Source organism: Rhinopithecus bieti, unplaced genomic scaffold, assembly GCF_001698545.2.
Source record: "Rhinopithecus bieti isolate Rb0 unplaced genomic scaffold, ASM169854v2 scaffold_35595, whole genome shotgun sequence".
NCBI classification, from domain to species: Eukaryota; Metazoa; Chordata; class Mammalia; order Primates; family Cercopithecidae; genus Rhinopithecus; species Rhinopithecus bieti.
The window spans coordinates 731026-748449 of NW_016815333.1; the positions used below are offsets into that span (position 1 = coordinate 731026).

The window sequence follows — 17424 nt, forward strand, 5'->3', positions numbered from 1 at the left end:
GCATGTGAGTGCCAGTGTGTTCCTCTCGAAGTCTGGATGCCTGTGTATTCCTAACCGATGTGCTCCTCTCAGAGTCCAGCCCCTTCTGTGCTTTGCTGGGGGTCTTGGTTTTTGTTGTTGTTGTTGTTTTGAGACGGGAGTCCCGCTCTGTCGCCCAGGCTGGAGTGCAGTGACGCGATCTTGGCTCACTGCAATCACCGCCTCCCCCGTTCAAGTGATTCTCCTGCATAGCTGGGATTGCAGGCATGCGCCACTACACCTGGCTAATTTTTGTATTTTTAGTAGAGATGGAGTTTCACCATGTTGGTCAGGCTGGTCTCGAACTCCTGACCTTGTGATCCACCCACCTTGGCCTCCCAGAGTGCTGGGATTACAGGCGTGAGCCACCATGCCCAGCTGAAAGTAATGTTCTGAATAATTTAATAAAGGCTTAAAATTATGTTGTGGATGATCAGAATTAAATGAAGGCTTTCATTTAAAAGAACAAGAAATTAGGAAAATAAAACATACATGAATAGGTAAATATGATAAAGAATAAAATAGAAATCTTCAAGATGAAAAAAACATAGTTACTCACATAAAAAATGCAGTCAGTAGTATAAACTTTAGACAGGGACAGAAATCTAACAAATATGAAAGCATAGTTAAGAAAAACAGAGGATGAGTTGAAAGTTTTCTATATTCATATATTAGGAATTCCAAAAGAAGAGAATGGAAGAATGGTGTAGAAACAATATTTGAAAATATAATTTCTAGGAATTTTCTAAAATTGAAAGAAGACACGAATCTTTAACTAGAAAATATGCTTTGAATACTGTCAAGGATAAATACAAATAAATCAACATGTCAACAAATTTTGCTGGATCTGCAGAACTTCACAATAAGGAGACAATCTTAAAAGCCATCACAGTGCAGTAGATGGCATCGTTGGATCCATTATGACTCTAGTATTAGTTCTTTGTGGTGGCCTCCCAAATTGTCCTGTCATTAACTGAGTTCAGCTGTTCTGGGATGTGACAAATATGACACAAGGAGAGTATCGAAATGGGCTTGTAGTCAGGGCTTGCTCTTGGACCTCTGCCATTGCCACAAGAAGAATGTGCCCAGGCTAGCCTCCCAGTTCCAGGAGGGGGATGAGGGACAGACTTGTCCAGATGAGCCCCTCTAGATCAGACAGTTTTTAGCCAACCCTAAAATCTGTGGTAATACATGATCAACATTTTAAGCCAAGTAAAGCACACTGTCTCTGTTTATTATACCATACTGTGTTCCAGGTGAACACCACAAAAGCATATCCTTCTGCATGATGTACTGTGCATAACGTGTTATGAAGCCCAGTTGGTCATCCCTAACCGGCACTATTGAAACAGCACTCTCCCGCTCCCTGCCTGGGTACTGTGGAGACTGGGGTGGAGCCCTGTTGACTAGACCCACAGTGCATGCAAGGAACCCTGTGATTCATCCTCCCTATGCACTAAATGAACAACAGCAACAAGGCAACAACCCCGTCCTATCCCAAGCAGTGTGTGGGAAGAGGATTGTGGAGAGGAAGGAGCCAGAGAAAGGGATTTCTAAACTGTGTGTAAGGTCCTAGACACTACTCCCAGTGGCCTACACATGAAAGCAACCAGAATTAGCATAGCAAAATCTTTGAGAACTGAAACGTGGTGTGGAGTACTGCCCAGGTTTCAGACTGGCCTCTAGGTAGTGCACAAACAGGGCAGATCAGAACAGCAATGAAAAGATTTTTAAAATGAAATTGACGTTTGAACTATGGGCCATAAAAGCAGGCCGAGATGTGCATTCTGGACGTAAATGGGGTTCACCACCTGTTAAAATATGTTTAAATGGAAGCCAAAGTCTTATAGTACTCAAAACATCCAAATATAACCTAGAATTACTTGTCATACCAAGAACCAGGAAAATCTGAACTTGAATGAGAAAAGACAGTAGGTTGGTGACACACCAGGATGACAGGAATGAATTATCCCGTAGGATTTTAAGTCAGCTGTCATAAAAGTGCTACAGGAAGCAATTACAAACACACTTGAGATGAGTGAAGAGGTTGGAAGTCTCAGCAAAGAAATGGAAGATATACAGAAACAACAAAGGTAAATCCTAGAGCCAAAAATCAAATACTGGATGGCTCAATAACGGAATGGAGGTAAAAGAAGAGGTCATGATCTTGAAGATAGGTTAGTAGGAATTTTGGCCAGGCGTGGTGGCTCAAGCCTGTAATCCCAGCACTTTGGGAGGCCGAGGCGGGCGGATCACGAGGTCAGGAGATCGAGACCATCCTGGCTAACCCGGTGAAACCCCGTCTCTACTAAAAAATACAAAAAACTAGCCGGGCGAGGTGGCGGGCGCCTGTAGTCCCAGCTGCTCGGGCGTCTGAGGCAGGAGAATGGCGTGAAACCGGGAGGCAGAGCTTACAGTGAGCTGAGATCCAGCTACTGCACTCCAGCCTGGGTGACAGAACGAGACTCCGTCTCAAAAAAAAAAAAAAAAATTATTTAGTCTGAACAACAGAGAGACAAATAGATTTCTAAAACAAAATGAACAGTGCCTCAGAGACCTGTAGGAAAATACAAAAGAGATACCCTTCCTTTTCATTGAAGTTCCAGAAGGAGAAGGGAAAGAATGTGAGGCAGAAAAATACTTTGAAGAAGTAGTGTTTGAAAATGCCCCCAAACCAACAGATTCAAGAAACCGAATAAACACTAGATAATGTAACCCCAAAGAAATCCATATCCAGGCTCATTGTATTCAAAATTTCTGAAAACTAAAGACCCTCACCCTCGCCCCACAAAGTCTTGAAAGCCCTTCAGTGAAACAACACATTACCTTTAGGATAATAATTTGAATGAAGTGACTTGTCCGAAGCCATGGAAGCCAGAAAGAAGTGGCATAACATTTTTCAAATACTAGAAGAAAAGAACTGTGAACCCTTCTACACCCAGCAAAAATATATCCTTCAGGAATGAAAGTAATATAAGGACATTTTCAGAATGAAACTAAACTAAGATTTATCCCCAGCAGTCTTGCTTTCAAAGAGTTGCTGTAGGACGTCTTTCAAACAGAAGGGAAGTGATTAGAAAACTTGCAATATCGATTGGCCAGGCGCGGTGGCTGAAGCCTATAATCCCAGCACTTTGGGAGGCCGAGACGGGTGGGTCACCTGAGGTCAGGGAGATCGAGACCATCCTGGTAACACGGTGAAACCCGTCTCTACTAAAAAATTACAAAACACTAGCCGGGCGAGGTGGCAGCGCCTGTAGTCCCAGCCACTCAGGAGGCTGAGCAGAAGAATGGCGTAAACCCGGGGAGGCGGGAGCTTGCAGTGAGCTGAGTCCGGCCACTGCACTTGCAGGGCTGGGTGGACAGAGCAAGATCCGCCTCAAAAAAAAAAAAAAAAAAAAAAAAAGACTCGCAATATTGGGAATGAATAAGGAACAACAGAAAGGGTGAATATCTGAGGGGACTTTTGTCCTGGGTGTTTAAAATTTTCTTTGACATTTGAAACAAAAATTGTAACATTTCTGAAGTAGTCCTGATATGCAGTAGTGATACTTGAGACAACTGTTTCATAAAGAGTGAGTAAAGGGATGTCATTTTTAGTAGAGTTTCTGTATTCCACTTGAAGTAGTAAAATGTTGACACTAGTAGACTGATAAATTATGTATATTGTAGTCCCTAGAGCAAGCACTAAAAAAGTATAGCGAGAGGCTCAAGGAACTGTAGATATATTAAAATATAATAGTAAAAATTCCTTAAGTAGCCCACAGGAAGGTAGGAAAGGAGAAACAGACAGAAAATTAATGATAAAATGCCAGACTTACATCCTAACATTATAAATAATCACATTAAATGTAAATGCTCTAAACATACCTGTTAAAAGATTTGCAAAATGGATGTAAAACCACTATGATCCAAGAATATGCTTCTGTAAGGAAATCACTGTTTTTTATTTTTTTGAGACAGACTGTCACTCTGTCGCCCAAGCTGGCGTGCAGTGGCAAAATCTCGGCTCGCGGCAGCTTCCGCCTTCCAAGGTACAAGCTATTCTTGTGCCTCAGCCTCTTAAGTAGCTAGGCCTACAGGCTTGCGCCACCAAACCTGGCTAGTTTTTGTATTTTTAGTAGAGACAGGCTTTTACCATATTGGCCAGGCTGATCTCAAATTCCTGACCTCAGGTGATCCACCCATCTCAGTCTCCCAAAGTGTTGGGATTACAGGCGTGAGCCACTGAGCCCAGATGAAAATCACTTTCTTATAATGATACATTATGCTAAGGGTTATCTATTAAATAATCTGCAGTAAATCTCATACTTCATGGCGAGATTACAGAAGCTTTCCCATTAGTTAGGGACTAGACTAGAACATTTCTATCACAGCTTCTAGTCAACAATTAAGAAATGGGAAGAAATAATGGAATTAAGAAGGAAGAGATGCAATAGGTTATTATTATTATTATTATTATTAGAAAGTCCCAAGAGAACCTACAAACTTAAAACTGATGAGAGTTCAGCAAAGTTGCTGGATATAAAATTAACATGAAAACTACCCATTTGTCCAGTAAAAAGTGAGTTTGAAAATGTGATAGCAATGAAGATACTATTTACATTAGCAGCAGTAGCAACAAGAGTTGTAACTAAGAACATGTTTATTAAAGGTCTGTAAGATTTTAATAAAGAAAATTTCAGAGCAGAATAAAGGAAGACCCAAATAAATGGTGTAGCATGCCATCATGATCTTGGATTGGGAGGCTGAGTTTTATAACAATGTCCAAATTAATCTACAAGTCCAGTGCGTTTCCATTTAATATCCCTTCCCTCACTTTTTTTGGGAATGGAACCTAAGATTTGTATTTGCAAACAAATGTCCGTGAAGAGTCAACATATTCCTGAATATGGAGTAGTTGGTGGTTAGGGGACAGGAGAGAGAGAGTTCCTGCTATGGTAATTAAGTTGGGATAGTAAGGGCACATGTATAAAGCTCAGACGTGGCATTACGAATCAGTGGGGTTAGGGAGACTTTGGCTCTACAACAACAAAAAAGCCAAGTGTGCTGCATGTGCTTGTAGTCCCAGCTACTCAAATGTCTGGGACAGGAACATCTCTTGAGCCCAGGAGTTCAAGGTTGCAGTGAGCTCTGATCATGCCGCTGCACTCCAGCCTGGGTGACAGAGAGGAACCCTTTCTCAACAAACAAACAAACAGACAAACATTGGTTTGTGTCATCTGAGATGCTGCAACAACAACTAAAAAGAAAATAAATCAGTGGGGTAAGCATGGACTAAGTAAGAATGTTACTAAGATTATTGGTTTTCACATGATAAAAATGAAAATAAATGTAGATCTTGACCTCACTTCATGCAAAATGATTAATTTCAGTTAGATTAAAGATATAAATATAGCAAGTAAAACTTTAAACACTATGGAAGGATATATCAAAGAATATCTTTATCTACAGAGTAGGCAAGATTTCTTGAACAAGACTCAGAAGGCTACTATAAAAGGAAAGATTGACAGATGTGACTACATTAAAATTAAACAAAACACCTTCTCTATGTAGAAGATGTCATAAACATAAGGGAGAAGCTGGGCTACAGACTAGGAAAAGATATCTTCAACTCACATAGCTTAGAAAGGTTTAGAATCCAGAATATGTAAAGAACTTACTAGTTCATTTTGAATTTAATTTTGGTTTAGGTTTTAAAATAATGCTTAGTAGAAGCAGAAAATTAATTTGTCTGATTTTATTTTATAAATTATGATAGTTAATATTTATTGATAATGTACTACTCTTTTAATATGTTATTCTTTAATACTTTGATCCTTAGAGCAACTCTGTGAATGAGATGATATTTCTGTTTTATCTACTTCACAGTTGACAAAACTTAGACTGACAGAGATTAAATATTTTGCCAAAGATAACACCTTGGTCTGTGTAACACCAGAGTCTGTGATCTTCTCAATTGTGCCACAGTTCTGGTTAAAGATGAGAAAACTGAGTCTAGAAAATGTATGGAGATGTCATACGATGAACTTTGCGTAACAGTCTTTGTCATTTGGAGCCAGGATGTTTAGATTCCACTTTCGTTTCTATTGTTAATGAAGTGTTTTTTGTGTTTTTTGCTTTGTTTTGTTTTAGTATAATGCTTCATCCCAGCAGCAAAGAGAAATAATTAAAAGTAGGAGCCTGGATAGGCGGCTGCAAGAACCAATAGTATTAACAAAGTGGAGACACAGCACCATTTTATTGGACACTAACGACAAGGTAGGACTGTTGAGATTTTTGGCAAGTTCTTTGCATTGTGTTGTATAGTGAATTGTAACTGTTTGTACTAATATTTCATGTATTTAGTAAATATTCTTTGCTAAAACATTTGATTTCTTTTGAACTAATTTAAGCTTTTGATCTGCATGTATGTTGAAACGTTACTACATTATTTTTTCTTTTATCAAATTGACTACATTTTTATGTATTTAGCATCAGTTTGTCATGAAGTAGGTTTTGGTTTTGAGGATTTTGGTTTTTGCACAATGGACTGACTTATCTGTGGCTTACTGATCTGTGTACCTTGATACATTTGATCCTAGTAGGTGACAGATTTTTCTTGCTTATTTTAAAGTCACATTTCTGTTATCCTTTATCTTCAGTCTCTAGGAAGTTTCATAGGGAAGACATTTAATTAATTTTCCTCATCCCAGGTAATACTGGAATTATATTCCTTTTGTTTCTCTAAATGCTCTCTGTAGAAAGCACATCTTTTATCAATCTGAGAAGTAATGTTCTCTGTTTCAAAAAAGGGTGAATTTTAATGCAAACATTAGAATGGATGTTTTAAACACTTCTTTACAAGTTACTTATTTACAGTGTGGCTTCATTTTGAGGATAAGTTGGGAACTTAGTATGAATTTGCAGAATATTAGGCATACTAATGTTGAAATGTAAAGATTTTTTAAATCATCAGGCTTCTTGTAGCATGGTTTACAGTTTTCTGTAATTTTAGGTGTGTTTGTGAAAACAGAATAAACTATCCCTATAGCATATTTCATTATGTTTGGATACTTTAAGTCCTAAATTCCTTTATCAATAATCTCAATTGATCAGTCAAAACAAGTATAATATTTTGGTACTACAAGTTACTATAAAATTGGTCTTTGTTGAATTTAAAGGTGGAGTGTTAGAAACAGTTTTCTTCGTGTGTGTAAGATGGACTAATAGAAAACAGTGAAAGTGGCACACCTGTTTCTAGCTTCTATTTTGTAAGGATCTTGTGTTGAATGTAGAGACCACATTAAAGGAATAACATTCTGAGTCTGTGCTATTGAAGATATGCTTGAAAATATATTAGTGTTGAGATTAATCTAGGTAAGTAAAATACCTAGGGATTTCTAATAGGAAAAATTCACTCAACCAAGAACCAGATTACTATTCAGGATAAATAGGAATCTCCCAAATACCATATATACTGTTCTAAGGCAAATCATTGTTGAACCAACTCTACCGCCTCTTCATACTGGAACAAATAGGATGATTATTTTGATAATTTATTTAAAATTTCTTACTCCTTTTCTTTTGTTTTCAACATCATAAAATATCAAACAATCTTACTCCTTTTAATCTCTCAATTCATTTTTTAAAATTATTTTCAATCTGTTGCTTTAAATAACTTGCGTGCAGTTCTTAGTACATTTCCTCTTTCATCTCCTTGTCCTAGAGTTGCGAGAATATGATTTTTTTGCGATTAGAGATTTACTTATTTTGGTAGAATTGTCTTTTTTACCCCTACCTTACCCTTTGCAAACAGATGCATAAGTCTGTTAACATAGGGCAGTTTTGAGGTTTTGAAAAGGGACTGACTACCAGAACAAGCTAGCTAATATGTGATAAGGGATGAAGTGTGTATAACCTGAATTGTAATCACAGCAACCTAATACAGATGCTCTGCAACTTAGGATGAGGTTATATCCCAGTAAACCCACATAAGTTGAAAATACCATGAATTGAAAATACCACAAGGTGAAAATGCGTGTAATACACCTAACCCACTGTACATTGTGGCTTAGCCTAGCCTACCTTAAATGTGCTCTGAACATTTACATTAACCTATAGTTGGGCAAAATCATTCAGTAACACGGTACACTGTAGAGTATCAATTATTTACCTTTGTAATCTGTTTACCCTGGTAATCAGGTGGCTGACTGGAAGCTGGGGCTACATGCCTCTGTGCAGCATCATGAGAGAGTGTCATATTGAATATTGTTAGCCCAGGAAAAGATCAAAATTTCAAGTATGTTTTCTAGTGAATGCCTATCACTTTCCCATCAGCTTAAAGTTGAACAATCATAAGTCAAGAACCGTCTATTACTATATAGCAAATGTTGTTGTGATGACGTCCTAATTCAGTTTACCGATAACCCTGGAGGGGTGGGTGTATGTATGTGTATGTGTGAATGCATCTGTTGCTGCCTTTTTTTTCTGTTTTTACTATAACTCTTCATAGATGTATATGATGTATATTTATATGGATATATCTAAATATAGATAAATGTATACATGTAAAATTACTTCTTGTTTATAATAGTTATAATTGTTGCACATACATTATTACTGTATTTGTGGTTTTTATTTCTGTGGGACTGAATGTGCTATGAAAAATATAATTATCATTTTATTCAGTTACTTATTTTCTACTTTATGGATCATCAGATCTTCCCTCTTTCTCATACTGTTTTACTATCAGACAGTCTTAGAATCAAAATTGATCAGAAGTTGTCAGAAAAAAATAAGTTGAGATTTGGACCTTAAGTTAAATTTTTTTGAAGTTTTTTATTTGATGTGATTTTAATATTTTCTCCATTAATAGTGCCTTGTTTGTTTGATTTATAAGCTTATCCCTTCAAGGGCTTCCATGTAAACTTTTCCTGCTATTAGTTTCTATATTCACAAACTGTGTAGGATGTAAACCTGAAGACATTTTTCCAAATGAATAAATGTTGAGTTAATGGCTTTTGCAAGTGTTACTTAAAACAAATTCCCAGGTTCGTTGACAGCACCTTCTCCAGCTTCATAAACATAGAAAACTAGAATGCTACATACGTGGAGATGAATGTTCAAAGGAACTTTTTGGTTTGATAGAAAAAATTTAATAATAGGTAATGGTGTATAATTTAAAACATTCTCTTTTTCTGAAATTATTCAAAACATCTAAGGAAATGGAGAAAATTTAAGTGGAGGTGGGCTGTTGCTACCAAGAAAAGTTTTTCAGTCCTNCATAAACATAGAAAACTAGAATGCTACATACGTGGAGATGAATGTTCAAAGGAACTTTTTGGTTTGATAGAAAAAATTTAATAATAGGTAATGGTGTATAATTTAAAACATTCTCTTTTTCTGAAATTATTCAAAACATCTAAGGAAATGGAGAAAATTTAAGTGGAGGTGGGCTGTTGCTACCAAGAAAAGTTTTTCAGTCCTACCCTCTATGAATAGTCCTATCAACATCTGTAATAGAAATCATATTCTGTATTTTAATATTGACAAAGCAGACTGCTTAAAAAAAAACATGTTATTGGTTTGCTCTTACGATACTGTTGTAGGCTTAGACATTAAAGCTTCTTTTTTTCTGGGGAGTTATTAATATTTAAATCTTAGGCTTCTTTCTTGAATTTAAAATATCTTGTTTCTAATTTTTTAAAAGTTTTCTATAAATTACCTTAAATACTAATAGCAATTTAATTTCTTATATAGCTTTTGACTAAAAACAAATTCCCATTCTGGCATTTGCCAAGTTATTTCTGTGACCTTGCCTAATCCTGGGTATTTATACTTACCATACCAAGAGCAGTTAGTATCATGATTATAACGTATTTATCTGGAAGTGTTTAGGTTTTACTTATTTTAAATATGGTTGATTCAGACTGATATAACATCATGATTTTAAGGCAGCACGTATCATTTGAGTAATTCCATATGCGTTATTTAAATTAAACTGTAATTGCTATAAAAAAACGCCATATTTTATAAACTTTTAATAGCGTTTGTAGTTTTAAAATCATTACCTTATTAGCTTGGAGCTGAATATAGAACAAAAATAATGAGGAAAAAATTTGTTATTCTCTCTTACTAAGCTCTCCCGCTGTGAGTAGAGGCAGAAAGATAATTATATAAAATAGAGTAACTTTTTTCATTACTTATTTCTTGTAGGAATCTCCAACTGCCTCAAAACCCTGCTTTCCTGAAAATGAGTCTTCTCCCTCCTCACCAAAGCACCAAGATACAGTTAGTATGATAGAAGCATATCTTATAATGTAGTTCAGTTATTTCAATCAATTTTAGCAAGTTAATTTACTCTTACTGTAATGTTTAAATGGGCTTCTATTAAATGTCATTGGTTTTTCTAAAAAATCACAATCAAAATAAGTTTAAGTCAGATTTTATTGATTTAAAAGTCTCCCTTTTGTTTAAAATATGGTATCTTACACGATTAAATTATATACCATATTTTAAGTGATGAACTTATATTTATTTTAAAATAAATATAAAATTCCCAGACAATACTATCAAATTATACTTTACTCTTTTTTCCTCAGGCCAGCAGTCCAAAGGTAAGAACCTATCCTCTCCTTCTTAATGGGCATAGACACCTTCATTTTCTGTGCTGTAAAATATATTGCCAAGTCTGTGCCAGATGAATATTGGAAATAATATAGCTCAACTGTAAGTTCTCCTAAACTGGAAAACCTCTGTGTGACTTCTCTTAAGACACCTGTCTTAACTCTGATGAAATTTTACTTGATTTCTATATTTATATTCACTCCCAGTCTTTTCTATCTGTTGCTGATCATGCTATTCCCCTTCAGTGGCTTCTGGGTTTTTTGTTGTTGTCGTTGTTTTTTAAATAGAGACGGGGTCATACTCTGTTGTCCAGGCTGGAGTGTAGTAGAGCCATCATAGCTCACTGCAGCCTCAACCACCTGCCCCTCCCCCACCAGGCTCAGGTGATTCTCCCATCTCAGCCTCCCTAGTAGCTGGGACCACAGGCATGCACCAGCACACTCTGCTAATTTTTTTTTTTTTTTTTTTTTTTTGAGACGGAGCCTTGCTCTGTTGCCCAGGCTGGAATGCAGTGGCACGATCTCAGCTCACTGCAGCCTCCACCTCCCGGGTTCAAGTGATTCTTCTGTCAGCGTGCCGAGTAGCTGGCATTACAGGCATGCACCACAACATCTGGCTAATTTTTTGTAGTTTTAGTAGAGACAGAGTTTCACTATGTTGATCAGGCTGGTCTCGAACTCCTGCCCTCAAGTGATCCACCCACCTCAGCCTCCCAAAGTGCTGGGATTATAGGCATGAACCACTGTGCCTGGCCCTCTTGGCTAATTTTTAAACATTTTTATGGAGATAAGAGGTCTTGCTATGTTGCCCAGGCTGGTCTCGAACTCCTGGCCTCAAGTGATATGCCTGCCTTGGCCTCCCAAAGTGCTGGGATTACACATGTGAGCTACCGCGCCCAGCCTGTTTTCTTGTAGAATGAAGCCCTAAAATTCTTAATGAGAATGACAAGGCTGTGCATGCTCTGGCTCCTGAGTGCCTCCACCACCTCATCTCATATTTCCTTTTTCCTTCTTGCTTGTCCTATCACTCCGCCCTTCTCTCAGTTCCTCAAAGGAGCCTGCCTTTCAGCTCAGGGTCCTTGCGTGTGTCATTTCCTCTGCATGCTGAAACATTCTCCCTCACATCTTTGCCTGGTTAGCTTCTATTCATTCATCAGGGCTTAGTTTGAACTTTACTTCCTCAGAGAATTTTATTCTAATTCTCTAGGTTAGGTAAAGTTTTCCTATAATACTCCTCATAGTATTTGATTATATATTATTTGATTACATAAAATAACTTGTCATTATTTATTTCTTATAGGAACCTCCAATTCTCTATTAATGTCTGTCTTCCCCCACCAGAGTAAAGCTTCATTAGAGCAGAAACAGTTAGCCCAGTACCTCCCATAGTGCCATATAATAGCTGCTCAGTAAATACTTGTTGAATAAATAAATGTTAAAGCTTTTTAAAAGACAAACTTTTATTATGGCTTCTCTAGTTTATGAAATTATGACACACTGTCATTGATTGGGACACTTCAGATTTCTTAGAGGTAAAGATTTTCACAGACACTGTTTCATTTTCTAACTTTTCTCCATTCCCTAGTGTAATCTGGTCTTTTTGGTGCTAATCAGGGGTTGTACACGTTTCCTTCTGATGTTGGCTTAGGCAGTACCCCTGTCTAGAGTGGGCCTTGCTTTTTCTATACATAGTTAAATCCTGTACCTCCATCAAGATGGACCCTTCCAGAAGACTTTGTCAGACTAACCATTAATGCTCTCTTATCTCTGAACTCTCAAGTCACTAATTGCATTTAATAAGTGCAAGTTATTGTATGTACTTCTAGTCTCCCTACCAGGTGTTAAACTCCTAAGTTTAAATAGAGGACAGATACTTATCTTTTGCATTATTTGCACAGTACTGGGTACATAAACATTACATAACGATAAAAGTGAACATGATTTTGGTGGTTTTGGCAAGAATTGCCATATGAATCTTAGGCACTGTTACTACAGTACTCTAATCTGTCCATCTAGAAAAGTAGAAAACCCTTTAAAACTATTTTAAATGTGGGTAATACACAGTTCCCACAAAGATCTTTTACGTATTGTTTTCATTTTGTTAAATGAGAATTCCTAAGTAATCCTAGAAACAAAATTTTTTAAATGTTCCACATGCGGTTACAAGGACTGTTTGCACATTATTTCACCACCCATTGATCCATTTTCTGAAGTTTGACAGCAGCTAGACCATGCCGGACTCACAGTACCCTCTGATGGCCATCACAGGGAACTGCCTCACCAATGTTTCTTCTGTTTCAATCTTTTTTTACCTTTAGGTGAAAAAAACAAACTGCTGTGTTAATTCTACCAGAGGTGGTTCTGTTTTTCCATTACCAGACAGCATTCCTTTTTTCCTGAATGCTCTGTCCATGCTGTTGTGCCATCCTGTTGAGGCTTCTGCCCTCTGGGATGTCTCTTCGCTCACTCTGCCCTCTGGTTCCTCCTCTGCACTTGCATGGCTTCTAGCAGTCTTGCCTCTCTTTCTCATTCTTACCCAGTTTCTACAGGGAGATATTTCCCTCTTTCTTTGCAAGTTAAAATCTGATTGGTATAAAGGCTTAGTGATAAGAAAGAAGGAAGCTACAGATTTAGAAGTGGAAATTATATCATCATCATTTTTAGTTCCCTAATGTCTCTTTAAAAATCCCTGCAAATTGCTCATCTATCTCTTTTAATCAAACCACATTTAAAATTTCATCCCTTAACATAAATTTTAAACATGTTAACTTTTCTTTTTTTCTAATTTTAAATGGTTATTGTTACTTTTTGTAGTCCCTTTAAATCTACTTGAAATAGGCAGAATATACATTTTTTAAAAACCAATAATATGTTCTTCTACAATTTGACTACAATATGGATTAAATAGGTTTTTTGGGCTGCTCTAAGAAGCTATTCTTTATTTGTCCCAATGTACCTATGGGAATATGCATTTTAAATTTCCCAATTACTGAATACTGAGTAAAGTTTTAGAATATGCATTTTGGAAACGAGCTTTGATGTTGTATTTCCACTTATGGTATTAATATGCATTAATCAATTAAGAGAAAAAGACATTTTAAAATTTAATGATTATTGAAGTATTAATGGACAAGTTTGCTTATTTTTTTCATTGAATATTACTATTCTAAGCCTTTTAAAAAACATGAACGTTTATTTTATAACCATTGGCTCTTTAAAAAATTTATTTTTATTGAGATAAAATTTATGTAACATAAAACTAACCAGTAACCATTTTAAAGGATACAATTCAGTGGCATTTAATATACTTACAATGTGTGTAGCTATCACCTCTGATAGTTATAGGACATTTCATCACCCCAAAGTAAAACCCATACCCATTAAAAGTCACTCCCCATTTCACCCTCCCCAGGCCCCTGTCCTTGATAACCACTAGCCTGCATTCTGTTTCTATGTATGGATTTACCCATTCTGGATGTTTCATTACATTGGTGTTTTTTCAATGCTCTAGGTATAATTGTGCAAGTTTACTTATTCTATATTTTAAAAATCTCATTATTACACAATTAACTAAAGATGAGGATTTTGAACAGGTATATTGATTTTGGTATATCACACTTGTTAGCCTAAATTGAGAACTACCTACTTTACTAAAAGAATACAACATCGATTAGAAATTCTGGAGCCTGCAAAGTAATTATGAACCTGTATAATTTTTCTGAGATTACCTAGTAGAATTTGAAGTTTACTGTGTTCTTGCCTGTTAGGATAGAATAATATTGTTACTCAATTTAACCGTAATTTGCTAGTCCTTATTAAAGCATTCCTGCTTATTTTTAATATAAAGTTTCTTTTAGAGTATCAAATATTTAGACCAACAAATATTCATGTATAAGTTTGTATATATTTTATGGGACTTAAGATACTTTTTATGAAGCTTCTTTGGTAAGCAACACGAAAACATTGGTTGATTTTGACACATATTATGTAGCGAAAGTATACTAAATAGTATGAAATAAAAATCTGTTTAAATTTTTTTTCTTTTCTTTTTTTTTTTTTTTTTTGAGATGGAGTCTTGCTCTGTCACCCAGGCTGGAGTGCAGTGGTGCGATCTTGGCTGACTGCAACCTCTGCCTCCCACGTTAAAGCAATTCTGTGTCTCAGCCTCCCAAGTAGCTGGGATTACAGGCGCCTGCCACCATGCCCAGCTAATTTTTGTATTTTTAGTAGAGATGGGGTTTCACCATCTTAGGCTGGTCTTGAACTCCTGACCTCGTGATCCGCCTGCATTGGCCTCCCAAAGTGCTGAGATTACAGGCATGAGCCACCATGCCCTGCCTTAAATGTTTTTCCTAACTCTTACCTATGTATCCAAACCTATATTACTCATCTGCCTATTTATTTTTATGTCAAATTCAAAACTTATTTAAAAGTTAAAGCTTTCTCTGTTACTGACCCTCTTATATTTCTTAATTGTTATAGTACTGTTAATTTGTTGGTAAATTACTTTATCATATATGTATTGAATACCAACTACATACTAGATACGGTACTAGGCAGTGGTTATTGATGAACATAACAGATGTGGTTCCAACTTACGGCCTAAAGGAGTGGATAATGAGTAATAAAAGTAAAAAAAAATACATAATTATACTTTGCATCAAGTGTGTCTTAGTCCATTGGAGCTGCTATAGCAAAAATATAAACTGAGTGGCTTATAAACAACAGAAAGTTATTTCTCACAGTTCTGGTGTCTGAGGGGTGGTCCAAGATCAAGGCACTGTTAAATTCACTGTCTGGTGAGGGCACCTTCCTGGTTCATAGATGATTCCTCTTTACTGCGTCCACACATGGCAGAAATAACAAGGGTTCCCTTTTATAAGGGCACTAACTACATTAATGTGGGCTTCGCCTTCATGACCTGATCATCTCCCAAAGGCCCCCACCTCCACGTATCATTACATTTGATAATTAGATTTCAATATACAAATTTTGGGGGACACAAACATTTAGTCTGTAGTAAGTACAGTGAGGCAAACAAACAGGCAGTCGTAAATAATGGGAAGTTTACTTAAAAGTGGTCAGGAAAAGCCCTAAAGTAACGTTGAAGTGGAGATACCACCAGCTACCCAGTTGCTTAAGCTTGGCAGTTTCCCCAAGATCTATGCTCTCGCCCTCACAAAAGTCTCTGTCAATTTTGTCTCCTGAATCTGTCAAATTGGGCCCCTCTTCTCTCTCACTGCCACCACATTCAGGTCTTTATCGTCTCTTATAGTAATGATTAAAATAGTTTTCTAGTTGGTCCCTGGTCATGGTACCCTTTCTTAGTGCATTCTTTCTGCTACCTCATTTCTTGCCACTTCTCCACTTCACCCAATACTTTTGAGGGAATTTAAAGCCCTTCAGATATGAAATGCTGTCTTTAGCCCCTGTGCCTTTCACTGTTGGTTGTTTTTACCTCCTGTTGTTTCTGTCTAGCGGACTCCTGTTCCTTAGTTCAAGTGTCAAGCTCCCCAGGAGGCTGTCTGATTTCTTTCTCTCCCAGATTGAGTTAGACATAACTTTCTCATAGCACGTCTCACATTGTATGGAAATTGTTCTTTGTATTTGTACGTTTTGGGTGTAGCAAATTTTGTTCTTTACATTCAAGTTAGTGATTAATACTTAGAGCATTAGTACTTGGGTCTTGATCCCTGTGACCATTTGGTGAAAGTTCTGGACCTTTTCTTTGAGTGATGCATATATGCGTGCGTGGTTTTGTGCCAGTTTCGGTCCATCCATTGATTTGGGTGAGAATCCCTGATCTAGACTCTTCCTTCTCATCCTTAGGCTTAGGCTGTCTGTCACTACTGCTATTCCATTCATTTTTCTTCCTGATTTGATGCCTGTGTTTCCTTCCTGCCTCTGCTTTTTTTTTTTTTAAATAACACAAATTCAGCTGTGGCATTTTAAAAATGGGCTTAATTCCCACCTCTCTGCCTTTCCAATTCCTGTGTTCCCTAGCTCAAGTAATCAGTGCCCATCCACTCAGATTAATGTTGTTACTTAGTTCCCATATGATTGGAAGATTTGTTTTCTCCCTGCTTTTAAGGGGTGCGGGCAGCAAATTAAAAATGTTCTTATTTAACATCTTACGTAGCTCCCTTGCTGTGAGCTGTTGAAAGTCAGCTCTCAACATGAGGGTTTATGAGAAAAAGAAAAAAAAAACTACACCTACTTACAATTATGTTATTAATGTTTTTGTTGAGGAGCAACATAGTTCTTATGAAGAATATCAGACTTGCATATCTAAGGAGATTTAAGCTATGTTTTATGAAAAAATTACAATAAAAGTTCATATGGGCCATTTCCCAAGTCCCCAGTGTACCAAAAATGTAAATTGACATAACAGTTTGTCAGCTTTGTCTACAGATGTCAGTTTTTAATCAGACCAGACAAAACTTTCAGACATTGGTAGAAAATAATATTATGTTTATCTCTCATGCAGAAAATGTGTATTTTCTGATTAAAGTACATTGAGAAAATATAGCAATCAGTTAAATAGAATTGGGAATATTTCTTCCTTGTGAGAGAGAGTGCGTGTGCATGAGTGCTTTAGTTGAATTAAAGTTGACTGTTTTCTTATGTACAGACAAAGCATGGACTCAACTCATTTTAATTTCATTTGCTTCTAGGAAACTAAAGCAGTGAGAAAGTGCATCTTGATTTCCATCTGAAAGAATTTTAAGCTAACATTAACTTTAGTACAATGGCTTTTGCCTTCATAGGGTTTGATGATAAAGCTTGTGTCACTGTTTTT

At 36.7% G+C, this 17424-nt stretch overlaps 1 protein-coding gene across 1 annotated transcript in view; it reads left to right on the forward strand.

The window, feature by feature from the left end:
• The window catches only part of ARHGAP12 (Rho GTPase activating protein 12), a 126309-nt gene that overhangs the window by 79596 nt on the left and 29289 nt on the right, over positions 1 to 17424 (forward strand). Inside the window, 3 exon segments of the mRNA XM_017853091.1 lie at positions 6154 to 6279; positions 10216 to 10290; positions 10602 to 10616. Of these exon segments, the coding sequence (XP_017708580.1) occupies positions 6154 to 6279; positions 10216 to 10290; positions 10602 to 10616 (216 nt within the window).